The 22,669-nt window shown below is 36.9% G+C and overlaps 4 protein-coding genes across 7 annotated transcripts; 2 read left to right on the top strand and 2 right to left on the bottom strand.

The window, feature by feature from the left end:
• The first annotated feature begins 8,137 nt into the window (after nt 1-8,137).
• On the top strand, nt 8,138-13,564 carry LOC133714712 (uncharacterized). 3 transcript variants are annotated; one of them, XM_062140926.1, is made up of 6 exons: nt 8,138-8,342; nt 8,871-9,342; nt 10,522-10,832; nt 10,909-10,965; nt 12,139-12,503; nt 13,077-13,564. In XM_062140926.1, exons 2-6 carry the CDS (start codon nt 8,933-8,935, stop codon nt 13,350-13,352), a joined length of 1,419 nt encoding a protein of 472 aa, XP_061996910.1. In that variant the 5' UTR covers nt 8,138-8,342; nt 8,871-8,932; the 3' UTR covers nt 13,353-13,564. The 3 variants fall into 3 exon arrangements, with proteins under 3 accessions (XP_061996910.1, XP_061996911.1, XP_061996909.1); XM_062140927.1 differs by having other exon boundaries at nt 8,912-9,342; nt 12,142-12,503; XM_062140925.1 differs by having other exon boundaries at nt 8,139-8,342; nt 8,912-9,342.
• A 148-nt stretch (nt 13,565-13,712) lies between these two features.
• LOC133714713 (uncharacterized) lies at nt 13,713-15,072 on the bottom strand. Of its 2 annotated transcripts, none has more exons than XM_062140929.1 (4): nt 14,933-15,072; nt 14,485-14,593; nt 14,313-14,373; nt 13,713-14,206 (listed from the first exon to the last, which is right to left on the bottom strand). In XM_062140929.1, the coding sequence occupies exons 2-4, from the start codon at nt 14,580-14,582 to the stop codon at nt 13,928-13,930; spliced, it is 438 nt and encodes a 145-aa protein (XP_061996913.1). In that variant the 5' UTR covers nt 14,583-14,593; nt 14,933-15,072; the 3' UTR covers nt 13,713-13,927. The 2 variants fall into 2 exon arrangements, with proteins under 2 accessions (XP_061996913.1, XP_061996912.1); XM_062140928.1 differs by lacking the exon at nt 14,933-15,072 and adding an exon at nt 14,777-14,838.
• Nucleotides 15,073-15,445: 373 nt separating this feature from the next.
• Nucleotides 15,446-17,284, bottom strand: LOC133714711 (pentatricopeptide repeat-containing protein At2g44880). The gene has a single exon (XM_062140924.1). It carries the CDS (start codon nt 17,240-17,242, stop codon nt 15,446-15,448), a length of 1,797 nt encoding a protein of 598 aa, XP_061996908.1. The 5' UTR covers nt 17,243-17,284.
• A 1,733-nt stretch (nt 17,285-19,017) lies between these two features.
• Nucleotides 19,018-22,210, top strand: LOC133716179 (receptor-like protein 7). The gene is made up of 2 exons (XM_062142900.1): nt 19,018-21,168; nt 21,316-22,210. Exons 1-2 carry the CDS (start codon nt 19,062-19,064, stop codon nt 21,915-21,917), a joined length of 2,709 nt encoding a protein of 902 aa, XP_061998884.1. The 5' UTR covers nt 19,018-19,061; the 3' UTR covers nt 21,918-22,210.
• Nucleotides 22,211-22,669: the final 459 nt, after the last annotated feature.

A 22,669-nucleotide genomic window follows, 5' to 3' on the forward strand; every position in this document is an offset into this window, starting at 1 on the left:
TCCAAAATGACCATTTTACCCCTAACTTTTTTTTTCTTTTCTTTTTTTTCTATCCTCTCTCTCACTTCCTCTTTTTTTTTTTAATTATTTATTTATTTTTTGTTTATCTCTTCTTCTTCCCCATCTTTCTCCTCCTTCTACTTATCCCTCCTCTCTCCTTCTGTTTATCTCTTCTTCTTCCCCATCTTTCTCCTCCTTCTGCTTATCCCTCCTCTCTCCTTCTGTTTATCTCCCTCCTCTCTCAAATGATCATCCCCAAACTCTATTTACTGCTACTTCTTCGATTTCGCCACCATGAGGCCGCCTCTGCCTCCGCCCCTACACTACTCGTTCTCTGACTTCGCCATTTGCTACTCGTTCTCCGATCTCCTAGCCCACCAAATACTCCGCCGCCATGAGGCCGCCTATGAAAGTAGCTGAAACATCCCCCTTCAACTCGGAGCCCTCACGGGCCCAAACAAACACCAAATTCAATATCTCCTCATCCCTATGAATCTACACAATCACAATTTCACAATCCCAATTTTAAAATCAGATTAGAACAGAAAAATAAGCACCACGGCCATGGTGGTCTGAGGATCTCATCCACGACTAACAAATACTCCGTTGACTCGTGCAGCCACTCCTCGCAAGGTACAACACTCCTCATTGCGTCGTGATCAGCCTCCCACCAGAAAATCACCTTCTTCTCCTCCTTGAATCGGTCGTCCTCCTCCTTCGATTCATCATTGATCATATTGGTCAAATTCGACTGCCGGTTATCAAAGCTGGAGAAGATCAACAACATATCCTCCCTCACCTCCTTCGACGTGTTGCCCAGGCTCTTCATTATATGTTGCGCCGCCGCGAGCACCCGATCCTCGCCTCCTCCACCGCACGCAGCGGCCACTATGCTCGTCATCGTCGTCATCATGAAAGGCTCTGATAAGGTTTGGGAGAGAGAAAATAGAGATCAGACAAGTAAAGAAGATTGGGATTGGAGATATGGGTGTGAGGCGGAGCGAGGGTTTCGATCTGGGCGTAGAGGACAACAAGAAGAGAAAGGAGGAACAAGAGGGCACGACATTGAGCCAGTGAATGAGGAGAGAGAGAGAGGACGAAGAAGAAAAGATAAACAGAGAAAAAATAAATAATTAAAAAAAAAAAGAGGAAGTGAGAGAGAGGATAGAAAAAAAAAAGAAAAAAAAAAAGTTAGGGGTAAAATGGTCATTTTAGACCAAATTGTGTGAGATTTGAATGTATAGGGAGTTATTTGTTAAAATTATAATACGAGGGACTGAACTGTCGACTCCCCAAAAGTTGAGGGAGTGACCAGTAATTTGCCCTTTTTTAAACTTGTGAAATCTTACTTATAAGTAAGGCATGTAAATGTGAAATAAAAATATCTGATCAAATTCTATGACAAATGTTACATATAACACCATAATCGATTCTATATCAAACGTAAACGAAAACTTCTTACCAAGTTTATAATAAAGGTAGCTGCGAATTGAAGAAATCACGTTAGTAAGACCTAAAAACGAATTAAGAAGGGAGAAGCCACACAAAAAATACAAATATGAGAGAAAAAAAAATAAACGAAAAAATGAGAAGTATGTGTTAGAAAGAAGATATGTATGGAAGAATGAGAGGAAAAAAGAGATAATTCGGTAGAAAAGAAGAAGAAGAAGAATAAGAAGGAGAAGGAGAAAGAGACAATATGTAATAGGCAATAGCAAGGAAAAATAATGTCTTAATATATAATGATTCCTCTTTTGAATTCAATCAAGGATCTCATAATGTTAATTAAAGTCAATAATTAAAATTGCTAATTTTATATTAACAAGATTGCAATAATTTAGGATTACAATTAATATATTGATTTTTACTGTTTATTGTGTAGAACATATTAAATAAGGGTATGTTAGGAATGAAAAATTTAGGTGTTGAGTCAGTAAGATAGAAAAGGAAACAAATCCAACGTGGCAGCTGAGTCATAGGACCACGATTAATAAAAAAATTCATCCGGACTACATCCAATATGGGGTGTGAATTTTGGACTTAAATCAAATTAACTCTAAAAATTATCCCACTCACCTCAGCAACAGATTTTTATTCCCACTAACCCAATTGGAAGCCAAATGACTATTCTACCCTCAACTTAATTACTAAACTACAGCCACTGCCACACTCTCTTTCTCTCTCATCCCACCGATGTATGATCTCTCTATTATGGCGGGGTTCGATTAGAGGAGGGGCTTGGGATGGACCGGCTGTTGTGGTGGTGGGTGAACCCGGTACAGTTTGCCCTTTTTATGTTTCCCCCAACAGAGAATGAATGAGCTGCTACTCTTCTTCTGTCTCTACCTCTCTAATTTTGTTACGCAGATTTTGGCTCAATCAATTCAATAGGGTTTAATTGCGTTTGTAAGTTCAACTTTTGACTTTTTTTTTGTTAAATCCGGAAATTACTTACTTTTTACTCTAGGTATCTATAACTCATGAATAAATATTTTTCCATTTTGATTAGTGTTCATTGCATTATATTTCATACATTTGGTTCAAAATTAAACCAAAACGAGGGAAAAAAAATAGACCATTGGTGAGGTTGGTAAGCATAAACTGGATTTCACAAAATTTTGTAGGTGTTGTATTTGACGAATAAATCGTGTTAAGTTTGTTTCGTGTAAACGGGATATGCAATAATTATTACAAAATTGAACGGGATTATCTCTTAAACCTGTTAAGACAAACACACAACTCTAAGTCATTTCTTTTCCTTGCTCTTCTTCACCATTTCTCTCTCACAACCTCTTTTGGTCCTTCAATTTGAGTTTTTAACCTTTTTTAAAAACTATTTAGAAAATAATCATATATAAGGGTATAAAAGGTCGTGATTATCCTTATGTTTAATCTAGGTTCCAAAAATCCATTTCTTTTCTCCTACTTTTCAGTTCCCTCACTTCTCCTATTATTATTACAGTATTATCTTCTTCTTCTTTTTTCACCCTTCTCATATATACATTTGTGGCCATTTCCTTCAATTGTTAAATAATCTGCTATGTTGTAATACCAGTTTCAATATCATTGATATTGAAAACTCATTAGTGCCTCTGTTTTGCTTTATTTGGCCATAGATGTATATAGATCGAGCATATGGATTCCATTTCAAGAGTCTTGAGTCCATTTTAGGTATGACGTTGGACTAGAAGAGCTAAAATTTTCATCGTGTTAAGAACTGTTAAGATGACTACTTTTAGAATGTGTCCATCTCATTGGATTTACGACTATATATATTCTCTATACTAGGGGATGTCAAACAACATAATCATTTTAGGCCCTATTGGAAAGATAATTTGGATTTGGATTTCAATTCCAAATCTCAATGGTTCAAAATCTGTGTAACTGAAATCAGTGTCACTACCACAGGGGAATTTCAAAGTAGAGATTTAAAAATTGTGTCACCCACCACTACTTAATGCAATTGTTGTGAATCTTCAACCTTGTTACAAAAATCATCCCAAGCATTTCTATAACTACATTTGATTATTTGATTTGTTACTTGGATGGTGGGAGGAGAATGAGAGAGAAAGCTCCAAAGAGAGGAGAGAGAAGAAGATATAAAACAATGGTTTCTTGGATTTAGGAGAAAGTATTTCCTTTGTGTGAAGAAGACGATCCAGAAGGGAGAGGAGAAACTCTTTCATCTCTTTTGTGAGCCAATGAACTACAAGTTTTTGGTTATTGGTTTCTGAGGAGTTTGGAGATATAAAAAGTTAATGAGGCTAACTAAGACTTTTAATCACTCCATATGGTCATTTTTCAACAATTTTAAAAAACAAGGTCATAATTCAACTTAAAGGCTCAAATTTGGGTATTTTTCAAAATTTATCTTGTTGGATGAGAATTGAAAGAAATGAAAAATAAATTGATGGAAGAAGAAGATGAAGAGGTCAAACTTTTGAAAAATTTAGTGTGAGAAATGAAAGGGAGAGGATGAATATTTATAGAAACTTTAGAAATATATTTAGGTAATTTTTTTAACTTTCAAATTAATGTTTGGGTGAAAAATAGAAAAAGTTACTGTTGGTATTTAATTACAGCCGTTGGATTGAGATCAAACTACTATGATTAAATAACCGTTACACACATTTGGGCTTTCAAAATATGGCCGTTGTGAAGCAGGTGTGGAGCCCACCCAAATCAGTCGGGCAAAACGTTGGGCAAGAATCAGTCATTGAACTGCCCAGGCAGGTGGTCCCCACTCGAGTCCCACCAATTGGTCAGACAATTAATAGGCAGTGCATTGACGAATCCTTCTGAGTCACCTGACTATAGTTGATTGGTGCATATGCTCTTCCTAGGGCTAGCAACCATCTTTAGACTAATTTGGAGCTCTTAAGTCTCAAATTCAATAAGTTGACTTAATGCGAAGTACTTTGTAGGCCCAATGACAAAGAGAGTCTTGAAATCAAGGAAATTATGTCTATAAATCATGCTCTTCTTACCAAACTTTACAAATTAATTCAAGATGATGAAGGTATATGGAACCTAGTTTTAAAGAGTTGGAAACAAGATTCTATTTTGATTTTTGAATCACTCTTATATATAAATCCCCCTATGAGTGTTCTGGCACTTAGAAAAATGTTATCAGCCGGTGGATTGGTGATGACACTTCTTAAGTTTTGGAGAGATAAATAAAAAAATAAAATAAAACCAACGCAAGAAGGAATGGAACTTTGAATTACGTGATATGTGCGGATAGTTCTAAATTTTTTTTGAACTTTCTTATAGATTTCCCCACAGTCAAACGTGTTTGGAACTCTAATATATTGTTTTTAAGGATTAATGTCTCAAAATTCCAATTCTATCACATTTGTTCCTCCTAAGTATTTTGTTCCTTCTAAGTTGTACTTATATAGAAAATTCCCAATAAATCTATATTAATTTCAGTTTACCCCCCTGAGGTTTGGGGGTGTCATCATTTCACCCCCCAAACTCTCAATTTCACTTTTTTACCCCCTGAACTTTCTAATTTCAATCAGTCGTGTCCAATTTCTCCTATTCCGTCCAAATTGGACTTTAACTCTGACTTTTGAGGGATAAAATGGTCATTTCAAGACAAAAAAATAAAAATAAAAATAAAAAAATTCGTTTTTTTTTTTTTTTTTTTTCTGTTTTTTCGTTTTTTTTTTTTTTTTATGTTTCTTCGCTTTTTTTTTTATTTTGTCTTCAACCTATACACCACAAGTTTTATAATAGGTTTATAAAAATAAAAAAAATACTCTAGGTGGTTAAAAGCCGCTCGCTGGTCTACGATATTTGTTATATATCTCCGATAAAGTGAAGAATTTTAGGATATATCCCCAATAAAGTGAAGAAATATCTGTAAAAATAATTTTACACTTTATCTGTAAATAAATATCTGTATATCCCCAATAAAGTGAAGAAATATCTGTGTAAAATCATTTTTGGTCTACGATATTTGTGATATATCTCCAATAAAGTGAAGAATTTTAGGATATATCCCCAATAAAGTGAAGAAATATCTGTAAAAAATGATTTTACACTTTATCTGTAAATATCTGTATATCCCCAATAAATGAAGAAATATCTGTTTAAAATCATTTTTTACAGATATTTATTTACAGATAAAGTGTAAAATTATTTTTTATAGATATTTCTTCACTTTATTGGGAATATATCCTAAAATTCTTCACTTTATCAGAGATATATCACAAATATCGTAGACCAGCGAGTGTGTAAAATCATTTTTTACAGATATTTATTTACAGATAAAGTGTAAAATTATTTTTTACAGATATTTCTTCACTTTATTGGGGATATATCCTAAAATTCTTCACTTTATCGGAGATATATCACAAATATCGTAGACCAGCGAGCAGCTTTTAACCACCTAGAGTATTTTTTTGTTTTTATAAACCTATTATAACTTGTGGTGTATAGGTTGAAGACAAAAAAAAAAAAAACAAAAAAAAAAAGAAGAAACATAAAAAAAAAAAAAAAAACGAAAAAACAGAAAAAAAAAAATGATTTTTTTTTATTTTATTATTTTTTTTGTCTTGAAATGACCATTTTACCCCTTAAAAGTCAGAGTTAAAGTCCAATTTGGACGGAATAGGAGAAATTGGACACGACTGATTGAAATTGGAAAGTTCAGGGGGTAAAAAAGTGAAATTGAGAGTTTGGGGGGTGAAATGATGACACCCCCAAACCTCAGGGGGGTAAACTGTAATTAATCCATCTATATATATATATATATATATATATATATCCTTTTTCAGTGTTTTTTGTTTTGACTGTTTTACCCCCTCCTTCACTGTCTACCCACAAAATCACCGCCATTCTCGAAGCCACAAAATCTGCAACGACTCTGTCCTTACTATCACCCTCTATAAGACTACCGACCACGCCCTCGGCAACCTCTGCTTCATTATCATCACCGATCTATCCGGGAGCAAAGTCGGCTCTAACTCAGATCCAAGCTTGACTTTAACTACAACAAATCCTTTAAGCAGATTTCATACAACATCTTTGTCCACAGAGGGAGAGAGAGGAACAAGTTTCAAGGTTACCAAGAAGGCGCGCTTAAGGTCCTGAAGAGAGCCTGCTTAGACGACGACTACGGCGAGGTTGGCAACAACGAGAGATTATTGACCCTCATTATAATTTTACTAAGGGTCAATAAAATTCTTTTCATTGAGGATTTAATAAAATTTTTATTGAGGGTTAATAAAACTTTAGTAACCTAGAAGCAACAGCAATGTGAAAATATGGACAGGACCAATAACCACAGCTCCAAAATCACCTCTAAATTTGATTTTTTCTCCTCTTCTTCCTCTATAAATTTTTTATTGAACGGTCAATAAAATTTTTATTGAGGGCCACAAGGCCACCGGTGAAGAAGAAGAAGACTCCGATAAGAATTATGCTTCTAATTCAACCTGGGACATTGACCTCTTCTAATTCAAATTGACTAATGTTTGAGTAGTTATTTGTAATTAGGGCATTGAAAATTATTACATGATTGATTGCCACCTCTATTTCTTGTCAATCTTGATGAATTGTATCAATAGACCTGCGTCAAGTGCTTTTGCTTCCATGTGCAGTGCTGATTGAGCATGGTTGCAAGGCCTCGGCAAAGCAGCAAGGCACTCGCCATGATCATTCTAGACTACTATTGCAATGCCCCTTGCCCAATATTAGTTCTAAAGATTCCATCAATGTTAATTTTCAGTCTCCCACCCGAGGGGGGGGGGGGGGGGGCAACACTTCCACTTGGTAATTAAAAGCAGCCTTTTTTCTCTTCTTCACTACCCTTGGATGTATATTCTTGTAGTTATTAAGCAATATGCTTGCCGAAGTTGACATAATATATAACCGAAAAAAATTCCTACATTTTTCGATTCTTGTTTGCCCTATGAAAACAAGAACATCGTATTTTCTTTCTTAAACATTGTTCTCCTATCCCCTTTCTCCCCAAATTCTTATTGTAGTGGTGCTCCTTATCATAATTAGTTCGATCCTAATAAGTGATGTTTTCCACAGCGACTCTCGATTATGCACTGAAGTTCGAACTCATAATGAAAAATCACTCGAACCCACAATCTCACAAAATTTCTTTATAAAATTGAATCTAATGTGTCGCACACAAATATATGTATTAAATACAAAAGTAGAAATTATAACAACTTAAAACTGCGCATTTATTTTCAGACATCAAATTCACTTATTCCTCACAGTCCCTTAAAAACTGTTTTTAAGTGAGCAGTACATTTTATTTATACTACTTAATATTAGGTTAGGTCGCATTTATGTCGATTCCACCATGCCTAAATTATTTCCACAAGCTTTGGGTCGTAACTGCTCCACTCAGATCCTGTCGTGCCTCGCAAGAAAACGTGGAGAAGAAAATCAATAAATTCTTTTCCATTTATAACAAAATTAAATTATAATATATGGGAACATTGGGAACCTAGTACAGCCAAAACCACGCTGGACAGTTTAAAAAAAGGAAAAAAAAAAAAAATCAAAATCTTATATCACTGGGCCCCACGAGTGGGCCATAGCTTAACCAAATCCGACCAAATTGGTGATTGGATTGGATTGGATTGGACCGGACCGGCCTAGATAGCGAAGAGAAAAGAAGAGAGAGAGAGAGAGAGAGTCCAACTGTGTCTGGGAGAGAGCGACAGAAGAGAGTCCCACCTAAGAACCCAAGAAGAGCTTTTCTTCTTCTCTTCAACTCGGTCAGAGAGTTCATCAGTCCACCGGGGCCGACGATAAGTTGCGCCGCCGTGGACATGCACCTCGCCCACCGACGGAGGTTTTCTCAATCGCAGGTTGGTTTTGAAGTTTGATTCTCTCTCGTCCTCTTCTGAAATTTGCGTTTTTGATTTCAGTGGGCTGAGGGTTCTCTCTGGGTTGCATTGAAGATTAGGGTTGTGCTATTGCGATCGATTTGTTTTGTTTTGGTTTGATGAATTTTGGGGGTTTTGACACTTGAGAAAAGATAAAAAAAAAAAAAAAAATTGTGGGTTTCTCATGATCGTTTGAAAAGTTTGAAACTTGAGGGGATTTCTTTGGTTTTTTAGGGTTGAATGAAGAATCGTGTTATTTTGAGTAGTGTTGGATTTTTCAGTTCAAAAGTCAAGGGATTTTGTTTAATTTATTTGGTTCCAGGAAGAGTGTACATTTTTTAAGTTTCTTTGGCTGAAGACTTGATTTTGATTTTTTTGGTTTTTGTTTTTGTTATTTTTATTTTTGTCGGCTGCATTAATTAGCTAAATATAGAAAAGGGTAGGCAAGTAGTATGCTTTTTTGTGTAATTTATATGTCATGGGAATTGATAAGGCTGCAATTGTTGTTAGATTGAATCGGGCATTGACATGAATAGTTTTCTGATTGCCAGAAGGAAGGAATCTAGAGTGGGATGGGCCCTGAATTGGAGCTGAAACCAAGGTCAGAAGCTGCAATGGAAGTTTCAGCTGTAAAGGAGACTGGTGTAATTCATATAGAACCAGAAGAGAAGATTATGCCTTGTGTGAGTAACTACAAAGATAATATTTTTAACATGGAAGCATCATTTGCGGAACAAGCTACTACATCAAATAGAAGTGAGAATCAGGAGATAAATATTACCGATTGTGCAAGTCCGAGTGACGTTCGGATGGTTGAAAATGAATGCCAGGACTTGACAGAGAGCTCGAGTTCTTTCGGTAATACAGTATCTGGGACAGAGAATGGTTTGATGTTGGATGGTGGTGATGAAGTTGAATCACGGTATTGTGAAAATCCATCGGTGTCATTATATGATGGATATTCTGATGCATTTCATACAAGGTACACTGGTTTGAATTATTTTACAGATTATTCACTCTCTCTTTATTTTATTTATTTATTTATAGTTTTTAATTTGCTTAGGGTTTTTGGGTGGTTGGAAGTATTTGCGGGCGGCATTTGTTGATGTTGAGGATGGTAGTGGTAGCTCTGGAATAGTTGGTTATATTTTGGGATGATTAACTATAGTGGTTGTGTTTTGCCATGCTTAAACATGCTTAATCTGTATGTTTGACTTACGTTTCTAGTGGACTAATTTTATTAATTTGATTTCAGTGCTAATTTGCGGTGTTGGGTTGCTATAACTTTTTCTGTTTTAGTTATTTTATATTGCTAGTTGAACTTAGAGTTTATCAATTACAGTTTTTAAAAAAAATTATATGTATTTTCTCGATATCTTTGTGTATACTGTATAGGAAAATAAAAATAAAATAAAATGAAGCAATCAAAATAATACATGGTTAGGGGGTTAGGGATGGGGATTAATTTTTTTCCCTTGAGGCAACAAGGATTCATGCTCAGTTCCAAATTGGTGACGTGGTGTGAGAGGCGGCATATTATTCTAGCCGCAAGGAGGACAACGAATGGAAACTGGATCTTAATAGTCCCCATTGCCATTCCTAATGAATCTTCTCATGCCTCAAGTTCTTAGGTTTAGAGATGAATTGACTTGGTTCAGAAGTTTCCTTGTCAACTTGCTTGCATGTTAGTTTCTAGACTTGATAAGTTTGCATTCTCATATCTGAACTTGGATCTGATGCGATGCTTTTTCTAACCTGGAACATGGAATGACTTGAAGGTAACTTGCAGTATTTGGTGATATATTTGTTTGTAGTTACTTTGGTGTGAATGGTTTAGTTTATCCACAGTTATCGGAAACCATTCATCTTCAGATATTGCTGTGAAAACATGGGTAACTATTAAATGGGTAGATGTTTTTGGCATCAAGCACTTGTGTTCAGTCTTCATCAACTGCTTGTGTTGAATTGAACATTAGTTCTGTTATGCATCAACAAAGGCACAGTTAAAAACATTGTGATCCAAAGAACTTACTTTCCTCACCTATTTTGATGTTTGACCCCTTACTGTTGTCATGTGTCATGAGTGTATGTATGATTGTCTTGCTTAACTGTGTTATATATGTCACATTCACGTGGCTTTATTTGTGTGTCTAATTTCTAGGAAGAAAAAGTTGACTGGTCATTGGAGGAAATTTATACGTCCTCTTATGTGGCGCTGTAAATGGCTCGAACTGCAGATTAAGGAACTTCAGTCCCAGACCCTGAAATATGATGCGGAACTTGCAGAATATGATAAAGTAAAGCAGTTTGAATTTGGAGGGTACACAGCTGAAGGTTTTGATGGAAAGTCAATACCATTTTCAAGTCAAATTCAAAGAAACAAATTCATGAAAAGGAAGAAAAGAAAGAGAATTGAAGATACTACTGATATAGTGTCATTTACGTCAAACCATAAACTGTTTTCCTATTATGGTAAGAAGTTCACAAATTTGCTTCTTGGATTTTTGCCAACTAAAGTCTGCATGTTCATGTGCTTTCTGCTTTTCAGAAAATAAAAATTCTGGTGCTAATGGTGGTTCCATGGAAGAGGATTGTGGTAATTTAGGTAAGTACGAATATCAATTTTACTAAAAATCTTCTGGTTGCGTACCTTGATTGTGCAGTTAAATTTCCCTTATTTGGTGTGCATAAAGCATACATATACATATCTCCGTCTATTTCTGTATCTTGTTTTAAATTTGATTTCTTTATTTTTATGAAAGTGTAGAAGAGTTATTATAGTTGTTTTTTGCTTGGTTTAAGGCAGATGATCAACATCTTTTCAATGTGATTTTATTTGTCAAAGGCCCTATCAAAGGAAGTTACAATATTCTGTGGCCTAGCCACTCCTAACAGATCATCTAATATACAGTCAAAGCCAAGATATTGAAGTCAATTTTGTTGCATATATTGCGACATTAACATCCCGATTGAAATTGCAAATATTTTAGTGTTGTCTTAGGTGATAAAGTCCTCTTCTTTTCGCTCTGATATCATCTTCATAAAATAGTGATTTCATTGGATATGTAACCCAATTTTAGTTTAATTTCTCTCTCTCTCTCTCTCGTTGGGCTCTTTCCCTATATTTACATGGTTCGTCCCTGGTTGAAAATGAACCCTTTTGGTAATTAAAATGTCCTTCTAATCTGGACCAGCTGCGTGCTGCATGTTTTCTTATCTAGAGATCAGTGGAAACCTTTCTCTAAATATCAATACTTATAGTAAAAGATCTCAAATTGCTATTTGTCTTTCCTTTTTTTACATTGCTTGCACTCTGGTTTTTTCATTGCACTTATCCTAGGTGACAAACTTTATTCTACCTAATTATTTGGCTAGTACACGAGTTTTGATTCTTTAAGGTTTTATCTGCAATTGTCTTCTCATATATATTTACAAGAACATTCCCTCTGTCAACTGTTTCTGATATTGAAAAAGGCTAGGCTTTGTCATGGGAACAAGTTATAGTCAAGAATTTAATATTTCAATGTAAATAGTTGATACATATGCAAATTTAAGCTCATTGCCATATAATTCTGTAGAACATGCTATTTTTGTTTCCTGGAACTTCAAATGATTTGTTTAGTTAGTATAAATTTTGAGGCGTCAAATTGTCTTTTGGTGTAATGGATGAATTGTTGTAATTTATGTCGTTTTGTTTTTATCTATTATCTGATGACTTACCATGTGTAAAGTGGTAAGTTTGTTGTTTATCTTTTAAATTTTTTTATTGATGAAGCAGCAGGTAAAAGTAGTCATGGCATAAATGAGTTCGACATTGAGTTCAGAGATGGTGATAGTACCTTGGAAGATACTCTTCGGAAGATTGAAGTGGTACATTCACAAGTCTGCCGGTTAAAGACCCGAATTGACAAGGTGGTCAAGGAAAATCCCGCATTGTTTGGCTTTGCTCAAAGTCCTGCTCTTGAAAATGGGAATGATTCACTAGCTGAAACTCTACCAAATGCATTTCAGCATAGTTCTGAGTGTAACATGGGACCTTTACTTTTGCCTGGGAGTGCAGTTTCAAGTCATGAAGGGTTAACCCCTCTCCCTGGTATGATTGGGAACACAGATCAGCCTTGGATTGGCACTGAACAGGAAAATGTAAGTTTTTCTTTTATGAAATGATTTTAATGCGCCTTTTCCTTTTTTTGGTTTAAAAGTAAGCAATTGTAATAAATAAAATTGACCATGCTTATGGATTTAGATTGAGTCTTGGTGCCAATAGTTTTTCATTTTCTTGGTTCAGTGTTAATGTTGCATGTTGTTATTCTAGAGGTTTAACTTTTTCATTTATTGATTTTCGTTTCCCCCATTAAGCTTGAATAATCTAAGGAAATTTTTTTGGTATGATGTGATCTTGGTACTATCGAAAAATGATCTGTCACCTCTTGCTGTGTACGAGCTGACATAAATCCAATCCACCCAGTAGACTCATATTATTTCTGTAACCTAGGGGACATATCTTTTGTATTCATACTAGTCTTGGTCCTCCAAAGTTATAACTATAAATAACTCACTGCAATTATCCAGCCCTTCTTCCAGTGTGATACCGATTCGTGTCTGTTATTTTTGGCTTGTTCAAGTGAAATTGAGTCTTGAAAATATTTATTCGGGTCCCGACTTCCATGCTGATTCAATGATGAAGAGGGACTGATTTTGCCTTAATGTATTCAGGCCGAGGATGGATACCTTGTACCTAATGCAGCTGTCAAGAAAGAGCAACATGATTTTGAAAACAATAAAGATCAGGTCATACAGCAGCCTCTCCTATCGAGTGCACAGCAGAAAACTAATTTCTCAGTTCCAGCTTCAAAAACTGTGCCAAAAAAATCCAGCTTACCTAATGCAACTCAACAACCCGATTCCACTACGAGGACTGAATTCCCTTGGAATACAAGAAATCGTGGGAAGCGTAAACCTGGTTCGTATAGGTGGAGCCGGAAATCCTAGAGTTAGATGGACTAGAAGTGACTGAATATCATTTGTTATGATATTATTGTATATGATGCTTATTCTGCTGTACATGCTCAACTCTCTCACATGCAAATATGATTTCAACTGTACATGCTGCTTAATTAGGCAGACACACACTAGCCTCATGGAAAGGTTGACAACCTGTTGATGTTTTTGTTCAAATGATTTTGGGCATTATACCTCGGTCATCCTTGTGTTTTGTTATGGAGCAATTTAGAGTGTTTATATTGACTTTTGAACTTTATGTTGTATACTTGTATAGAGCAGAGAGGAGGATTGCATTGAACCTTCTGGTTGTTTGAACACCGATCCTGGATACCCCCTCTGCAGATACCATTTATAACAATTTTTTTTTTCGGATACATTTCCAACAAATAATTTACATTGATAAAGAATTTATAAAGAATTTGCACAATTGCCATAATCTTATACATAGTTCATTGGACGTCTGTTTTGGGGTAAATAAAGGATTTGGGGAGAGCAACCTCAGGTCTTACTCAAAGGAGAAGGGGGCATCATGTTTCTAATCTATGTAGGTTGTTTTTCTGTTGCTAGTTTCGCATGAAAAGTCTTTTGGAGAACCTTACGGTAATGAGTGCTACTACTGTTGCCGACGGCACGAAAAGGACGTCTGGGACGTTCTTGATCATTTTCAGCTGGGGAAGACTCTCCCCAGCTTTTTTAGCAGCCATGGCCGCTGGAGGCGCTAGTACTCCTGTCAACAAGGTAGCAGTATCAGCCTGGTTAACTTTCACATTGTCGTTCACAAATTTGACGAATTTCTCCTTTTTTTCAGTCAGGTCAGCGTTTTTCCATTCTTCGTAAAAAACCTGTTAAAGTTGAATGTGTTAGAAAGAGAATTGATAAAAAAAAAAAAAAAAAGGTTTGTTAAGAGTGAGTTTGGCAAGTGAAGTTGCATGCGCAATTTTAACTAACCTTTACTTCCTCCAGTCCGGGTGCATTGTAGTGTTTACCGGGCATAGCAGCATTTAAAGCGCTGGATACGATTGTGTTAGACGCAAGAATTAGATGCTTTAATGTGGTAATCGTAAAAATGGAGTATAACATACATAAGACGATAAGAAAACAATTGTGGTTACACACTTACCTGCAAACACCAAGCATGGCAGCGTGAAACTCGTCTAAATCTGTAACTGACTTCTGTATAAACTTGTCGTACACCGGTTCCATTGCATAATTGATCATCTTTGCGGACCCTGTAATGGAAATGAACAACTCAAGATTGTTATAGGTCCAATATGAAGTCACTCAGAGTTCTTTAACCAAATAAATAATTTTTTTGAAATAAGAACAGTATGTTACGAATGGAAAAACCCAAAAATATAAATCTGAAGGTCAACCACCATAAGATGAGAAAAGGAGACGAAAAGAAAAATAACCTAGGGACATGGAACTCATTAACAATCCCATTCTTAACCAGTTTCGTCACAACAGGTCCAACAACAATATGTAAACGTACTTATAAGTGAGACAAGGTTGGAAAGTAATATGGAATGACCTGTTTATTGATTGCAAAGCAAGGTATTGATCCTTACTTGAAATCTGGTTATTCGCTTGGAAGAAACTTCAGCTTGGGAAGGCATCAGGCATGCATGTGAAACTGTGTCTTCATACTGTATCTGATATGGAAATGGTTCCTTGCAGTTGTTGCCCACGTATATTCCTTTCTTTTTTGTTTGTGAAGTACCTATATTACAATATACCACCGTACAAGTCAAGAAGCAATCAAATTCTTTATATAGATCGATATGGTACCATTCTCCAAAATGTGCAGTAAGACAGGAATGGAAGTTCACAGGAAATCTAGTTACAAGTGTTCAATTTTCCCACGCATTGAACATAGTAGCAATCTTAAGGTTCCAATTGGCATTGCTAAGTATCTATATGCGGGCTGCCATTTGAAAAAGATCCCCCAAAGGGACTGCAAGTATAACCCATCCTTTGAAGTGTACAAGCAGTTTCTTGAAACATAAACCAAGATTGATGAACACTGAAATTGTACGCTGTGGCTGTTTTATAAAGAATCTCTTTCCCCAGACTCATGCAACTCACACCTTAGCTATAGAACATGGGACTTGTCCCATCATGTGCTTCCAACTCTGTAGCAAGGTCAAATGTATAGCTTCTGAAGATGTGTACATCCTGTCCCCAGCCACAAACTGCTTGATTCTACCATCAACCTCTATAACACTACAACCAACCTCTTTATCCGCTTGATTCTTCCGCATCGAACTCTTAATATTATCTGCATCACTCCACCTTCTGTTTCTGGCATACAAATTTCTCAACATAACATAATTTCCATAATTCCATGGCTCCAGTTTGACAGCCTGCTCTAAAGTTTTGTTGGCTCTCGTGACATCCTCACAATACCCACATGCAAAAAGAAAGGAACTCAAAATTATCCCATTAACATCGTAAGGCATGCTCTTGATCAACTTCTCAGCTTCCTCCAAGCACCCTGCCCTTCCTAAAAGATCTACCATACAACCATAATGCTCAATCTGTGGAATGAGCCCAAAGTTTTCCATTTTCCTAAACCAAAATTTCCCTTCCTCTACCAGACCACAATGGTTACAAGCGGACAGAACACCGACAAAGGTTATATTGTTAGGCTTAAACTTTTCTCGTTGCATCTCTAAAAATACCTCTAGTGCCTCCTTTCCATAGCCATTGACTGCAAACCCATTTATCAAAGCATTCCAAGAAGCCGTTTCTTTTTCAGGCATCTCATCAAAGAGTCTTTTGGCCTTTTTTATTTCACCACATTTTGCATACATATCCACAAGCGCAGTGCATATATTGGTTAGCCTATCAAGCTTCTTCCTCTGTACAAACTCGTGAACCCAATGCCCTAAATCCAAAGCACCCAAATCAGCTATAGCCGGAAGAATGCTCACAACCGTTACAGCATCTGGTTCAAGCGATGTAGTTGACTGCATTTCATGAAACAATCTCACGGCTTCATGGGGACGTTTGTTTTGGCAATAACCACCAATCATCACATTCCAAGAAATAAGATTCTTCTTGGGCATAGAATCAAAGAGTGATTTAGCGGCCTCTACATCACCTTGATGGCAGTAACCGTATATCATACTAGTCCAAGTCACCACATTCCTATCCCTCATCTCATCAAACAAACTTTGAGCCGAGCCCATTTCCCCCAACTTGACATATCCATCAATCAACGCATTAAACGCGGCCGAGTCCCTCTCAGGCATTTCATCAAAAAGCCTCCTCGCACTACCCATATCTCCCGTCCTCGCATACCCGCAAACAAGAGCCGTCCACGACACTATATTTCTCTCAGTCATTTCATCAAACACCTTCCTTGCACAACCCATCGTCCCAAACTTCACATACATGTCAACCAAAGACGTCGAAACGTACAAATCCAAACACAGCCCAGTCTTAACAGCATGACAATGAATCTCTTCTCCTTCTGATCTCGCCCCATCTAACCCGCACGACTTGGCCAGAGCCGTGAACGTGTACCCATCCGGCTCGAAACCCGTGTCCTGTCTAAGATCTCTATAAAGAGCGAAAGACTCGGCGAACTGGGCCATGAGGGCTCTGATCACGGCATTGCAGAGAAACGTGTCGTGCTTATTGGGTTGGTGATCGAAGACGCGGCGGGCGTGTTTGATCAGGTGTGAGGGCGGGGAGGAGGAGGAGGAGGAGCAGGTGGTGATGAATTTGGTGAGGAGATTGAGGTTGGTTTCGAGGGCGTTTCGGAGGATGAAGGCGTGGATTTGGAGAAGAGAGGGTGGTGTTGTGTTGGCTTGTTGGAGAAGGAATAAGCATTTTCTTTCCAAGGAGCTCCATCTCCATAGTTGGTCTTTCATTGTATTGTTATGCCCCTTGCGCGCGCGCTTTTTTGTAATTTGAATTTCGGTTATTTCCGTTATCAGTTATTTACAAAAACACAAATGCTTAATATATGAAAATTTTACTGGCGGAGTGGAACGTTGAAGCCCGACCCAACTAGGGTTGTTGACCCGACTTGTGAGCTTTTTAGTTTTAATTTGTTTATATGTTGTTGGCATTCCAGTACTGAATGTGAGAGAATGAGAAGTCTACTTTGGATCAATGTTTATCATTATTCAAGTGCTGGTTACTTGGTTATTTATATATATTAGTTACTCGATCCTCATTTTGACTATACTTTCATACATTTCAATTTTTTATTTTTTTATTCTTTGCGAATCTTTTGAACATGTTATTGATTGCTCAATTTTCCGATACTTTTGAAATTCGAATTAATTAGTTTGTGAATAACATCTTCTTACAGCAAAGCTGCAAAAGCTCTTTACCCTTTTGTTGTGCCATGCATATATGCTTAATGCTAGCTTGACTATCTTTTTGCACAGAGTATTCTTTGGAGCTACTGCATTGATCTAATCAATTAAACAGTGAATTTTATGGGATTAGTTTGTGCATAAGAAGATGTAAATTGTTGGTTACAACTTGGGATACATGAAAGTCGAACAAGTATCTCTTTTGGTCTGCATAGGATTAAATGTAGCCAATTCTTGTAGTTTCAAGAAATGTATGCAATCGAAATTTGAGGATGCTTTTACCTCTGTTTCGGAAAGTGAAGAGGTTGCAAACAATTTTTCTGTACCTTTTATTTTCTTCAGTTTCATTCGTATATAGCTTTGTCAAGACAAAAGTGGTCTCATACAAGTGCCAATTATGTTCTGTTATGATGTGAGCAATAATCATTGGAATTGTTTTAGTTCATATTAGTCACTGTCACTCAAAAAATTTGTGCTCCGCAAAAGAGCTAATTTACAACTGCATGGAGTTGGTCTACATCTATAAAAGAGGTAGCGTATTACAATAACAGAGTTATGTATAGTATTGATACATTAACGTGTGTTAGACTTAATTTCTCTATTTGATCTAGCTAGTTGTCCTAGATCTTCATCCATTCACTAAACCTTTCTCCGCTAAATCCAATTTAACCAAAGTTATTTTAATATGCATCTTCCTTTCATATATTTCTGTGTGGATGTGTATGGAGTTGGTCTGCCTATATAAAAGAGCAGAGAGCTAGCCTATTACAATAAGAGAGCTACGTGTTGTATTGATACACGCACTTAGACGTAGTCTAGTTATTTAGATCTTCATCCATTCACTAAATCTTTCGCCGCTAAATCCAATTTAATCAAGATTAGATTAATATACACTTTCCTTTCATATATGTAGATCATATCAAAATTTTCAAAGCAGATGATCTGTAATCTTTGTCCGGACTAAGGGTGGAATTCTACGTAAACATATTCTGAATTGACAACTATGATTCCTAATTCTAAATCTGAGCAAATAATGTGGCCTTCAATGTGAATACTCGTGGCATTGTGTTGGAGGGAGGTGCTTAAATATATCATAAACTCTTAAACCATTGACCTTGCTAGATCAGATGGTAAGAAACCAAGTGAAGAAACCGATTTTTCTACAGTCGGGGATGGAAATAAATCTGATATGACCGGCCGGCCACAATATACTAAATTAGCCATGAACAAAGTTGACATGCATGTTAAATATATATTGTGATATTATTGCACAAGAGTTGACCATACTAATGCTTATATACAGCTCCTTTGTATAGGCTTATCTAGCTAAGAGTGCAGATTAAGCTAAGCTATCAAAACAGATACAATGGGGTTAAACCGGTGCTTATCTAAAGTCTCCAACACTCACATGCTTTCGAAACTAGTGATTATTATATTGTTATTTCAAGTTTCTGTTGCCATTTCTCTGCGGCAGCCTGCAGATTGCAAGGATGAGGAGAGCTCTGCCTTGCTGCAATTCAAGGAAAGCTTTATTATTGACAGATCTGCTTCTGGTTATGATGGTGCTTATCCAAAGGTTTTGTCGTGGAAACAAAACAACAGCTGCTGTTCATGGGATGGTATCGAGTGTGATCAGAGTACGGGTCACGTGATTGGCCTTGATCTCAGTAGCAGTTGTCTATATGGCTCCATCAACTCCAACAGCACCCTCTTCCGCCTTGTTAATCTTCAGAGCCTGAACCTTGCTGACAATAACTTCAACTACTCTGAAATTCCTACAACCATTAGGAATCTCCCAAAGCTCAGGTACCTCAACCTCTCTGCCTCTGTATTTTCTGGCCAAGTCCCATCTGAAGTTTCACAGTTGTCCAAGTTGTCATCCCTTGACTTATCTCTGAATCTTGATGGTGTTTCTATTGACGGGTTATTGACCCTTAACCCATCCTATCTGGCAAGCCTTGTTCATAACTTAACTAGACTTGAAAATCTTTATCTAGGCTACATTACCATATCATCAAAAATTCCTGAATCCGTTGCGAATTTGTCATTTCTGACATCCCTCTCTCTGAGGAATTGTCAATTGTTTGGGGAATTTCCAGTAAGAATTTTCCAGTTACAAAACTTGAAACTTCTTAGTGTGAGAAACAACCCAGATCTTACTGGTTATCTGCCTGAATTCAATCAAAGTAGTCCTCTGTCATCACTCGTACTTGCTGGAACTAGGTTCTTCGGAAACCTACCTTCTTCAATCCAAAAGCTTGATTCTTTGGTAGAGTTGAATGTGGGTGGATGCAATTTTTCAGAAGGGTTGGTTCCCTCTTTTCTTGGTAAGCTTAGACAGCTTACTTATCTCGACATTTCAAAAAACAATTATGGCGGTCCAATTCCTGATTCGTTGGCAAATCTTACACAATTGACTGTGTTTAGGATTGGTACGAGTCACTTAACAGGTCCAATACCATCTTGGTTAGGAAACTTCAGCATACTGATTTACCTAGACTTTTCTTATAATAGATTGAATGGTTCAATTCCACAGACATTTTCCAATCTCATAAATCTTGAGATTCTTTATCTTCAGTACAATGACCTGAGTGGTACAGTGGAGTTTCAAATGTTTGAAAATCTACAAAATCTCTACCAACTCCATCTAAATGGTAATAATCTGCAATTTCTCACTGAATCCACAATTGTGAATGCATCTCTTCCCCAATTTACAATTCTAGGATTGAGTTCGTGCAACATAAGAGAGTTCCCATCTTTCTTAAGATATCAAAAGAATTTGCAGAAGTTGTACCTTGCTGAAAACAAACTCTATGGTCAAGTACCGAAATGGATGTGGAATATGAGCATAGATACTTTGATGTACTTGGACATTGATCAAAACTTCCTTACAGGCTTTGAGCAACCTCCAGTTGTCCTTCCTTGGGTTAACCTTCGATTTTTAAAGCTCTCTTCCAACATGTTCCATGGACCACTGCCGATACCTCCACCATCAATCCTAGGCTATGAAATTCAGGACAATAAACTGAAAGGAGAAGTTTCACCAGAGATTTGCAACCTGAGTTCTATTCAGGCCCTTGATTTGTCCAACAACAACTTGAGTGGCGTGCTTCCACACTGTATCGGAAACTTCAGTGACCGTCTGATACTTTTACTTCTAGCAAATAACTCCTTCCAAGGGATTCTTCCACAAACATACAGTAAGAAAAGCAACTTGAGGATGATTGATGTTAGTTATAACCAATTGCAGGGGCAATTACCAAGGTCGCTGGCTAACTGTGTGATGCTTGAGACTTTAATTCTGTCAGACAACAAATTCCAAGATGTCTTCCCCTCTTGGTTGGTGACTCTTCCAGAGTTAAAAGTGTTGGCAATGCGCCATAATGGTTTCCATGGAGTTATCGGAAAGCCTGAAAACAATAATGGTTTCCTGAACTTGCGCATTTTAGATCTATCTTACAATAATTTCACAGGTGAGTTTCTTTCTGAATACATCTTCTCTGAGTATGCCATGAGATCAAATATCACAGTCAACCAGTCAACTTATATGAAGACTAACATAACCTATGATGCTGGTGGTGGTGCTATTACTTTGGATTACGGTTACACGATCACAATAGCGAATAAAGGTGTGGACAGATACTATTCAAAAATTCAAGAAGCCTTTGCAGCCATTGATATCTCAAGCAATAAATTTGAAGGGAAGATTGATGAACTGATTGGGAATCTAAAAGGGCTTCGCTCGCTCAATGTTTCCAATAACATTTTCACCGGTGAGATCCCATCATCTTTGGAAAACTTAACACTGCTGGAGGCATTGGACCTTTCACAGAACAAGCTCTCAGGAGAGATCCCCCAACAGCTGGTGCAGCTGACATTCCTTTCACAATTCAATGCTGCTCACAACAGGCTCACAGGTCCTATACCCGAAGGAAACCAACTTGCTACATTCAATAGCACTTCCTATGAGGGAAACCCTGGATTATGTGGAGATCCGTTGCCAACCAAATGTGGAAACCCAATGGCCCATCAACTGCGTCCTCCAACTGTACAAGATGCTTATTCTTCTGAGTCCAGAATTGAATGGATATTTGTTGTGGCAGGATTTGGAAGTGGTTTGGTGCAGGGAATAATTCTTGCAGATCTTATGATCAGAAGGAGGTATGCATTGTTTCTTAAAATTGTTGACATGCTTGTCAGAACAGTGAAAAGGAGAAGGTAGAGTAGGAGAGGTGGAATTGAATGCATCTATTGTTGGTTATGAATCTCTATTAAAACAGTAATGTACATTGAAGTTTTCTAAAATCATTCTCTAGCTATCTAGATTAGTCTAGAACATGTTCTGAAGTACTTAGTCTAGATTAATCCATAATGATCATGTAATCATACCTCTAGTGAAGTTCTAGTGTTGTGTATCAGTGTGTGGTTAATAATTAACCACATAAGCTTACCACAGACATTAGCTTATGTGGTTATGAATCTTTGTATCTCTCAGTTTTTCCCTGTGCTTGGTAGTCTATCACTCTATCTCTATCGTGGGTTAAATAATGTGCAATGATGATTACTTTAGTTACAACTTACAATAAAGTGATTTAAATCGCAATGTCTTGGTGTTTAATGTGACTCCCACCTTTCCGCTGAAGTACAGAGTCACAAACACCTCTGCAAGATATGGAAAAAACCAAAATCTGTACATATATTTCCAAGACTAAATCTAATTGTCTTATTCTGTTAGAGTTGTTTGTGGGGGTACTTTCTTGGCCTATCTTTTTCTTTATTTCTTCTGGTTTAGTATAGAGTCGATCTGTTTTTTCACGCTGTTCTGGAGTACGTTCTACATTAAGCTTGTATCATTTTAAGGATTGGAATATGCTCCGAGCATGAAGCTTATGAATGGTAATACTGTAATAGATATCAAAACGAATAATGTTCCCAAAAGAAAAAATGCAGCTACCTATTGCTCGAAGAAAGTTT

Source organism: Rosa rugosa, chromosome 6 (genome assembly GCF_958449725.1).
Source record: "Rosa rugosa chromosome 6, drRosRugo1.1, whole genome shotgun sequence".
Taxonomy (NCBI): domain Eukaryota; kingdom Viridiplantae; phylum Streptophyta; class Magnoliopsida; order Rosales; family Rosaceae; genus Rosa; species Rosa rugosa.

Coding starts and splice junctions, on each gene's coding strand:
- LOC133714713 (XM_062140928.1), bottom strand. CDS start 14,807: ATGGGATTGTTAATGAGTTCCATGTCCCTAG. Junction 14,594..14,776: donor AATGAGTTCCATGTCCCTAG/GTTATTTTTCTT, acceptor TTTCCATTACAG/GGTCCGCAAAGATGATCAAT. Junction 14,207..14,312: donor CCGGACTGGAGGAAGTAAAG/GTTAGTTAAAAT, acceptor CAACTTTAACAG/GTTTTTTACGAAGAATGGAA.
- LOC133714712 (XM_062140926.1), top strand. CDS start 8,933: ATGGGCCCTGAATTGGAGCTGAAACCAAGGTCAGAAGCTGCAATGGAA. Junction 10,833..10,908: donor TAAACTGTTTTCCTATTATG/GTAAGAAGTTCA, acceptor TCTGCTTTTCAG/AAAATAAAAATTCTGGTGCT. Junction 12,504..13,076: donor TTGGCACTGAACAGGAAAAT/GTAAGTTTTTCT, acceptor TAATGTATTCAG/GCCGAGGATGGATACCTTGT.
- LOC133714711 (XM_062140924.1), bottom strand. CDS start 17,242: ATGAAAGACCAACTATGGAGATGGAGCTCCTTGGAAAGAAAATGCTTA.
- LOC133716179 (XM_062142900.1), top strand. CDS start 19,062: ATGGGGTTAAACCGGTGCTTATCTAAAGTCTCCAACACTCACATGCTT. Junction 21,169..21,315: donor ATCTTACAATAATTTCACAG/GTGAGTTTCTTT, acceptor CGATCACAATAG/CGAATAAAGGTGTGGACAGA.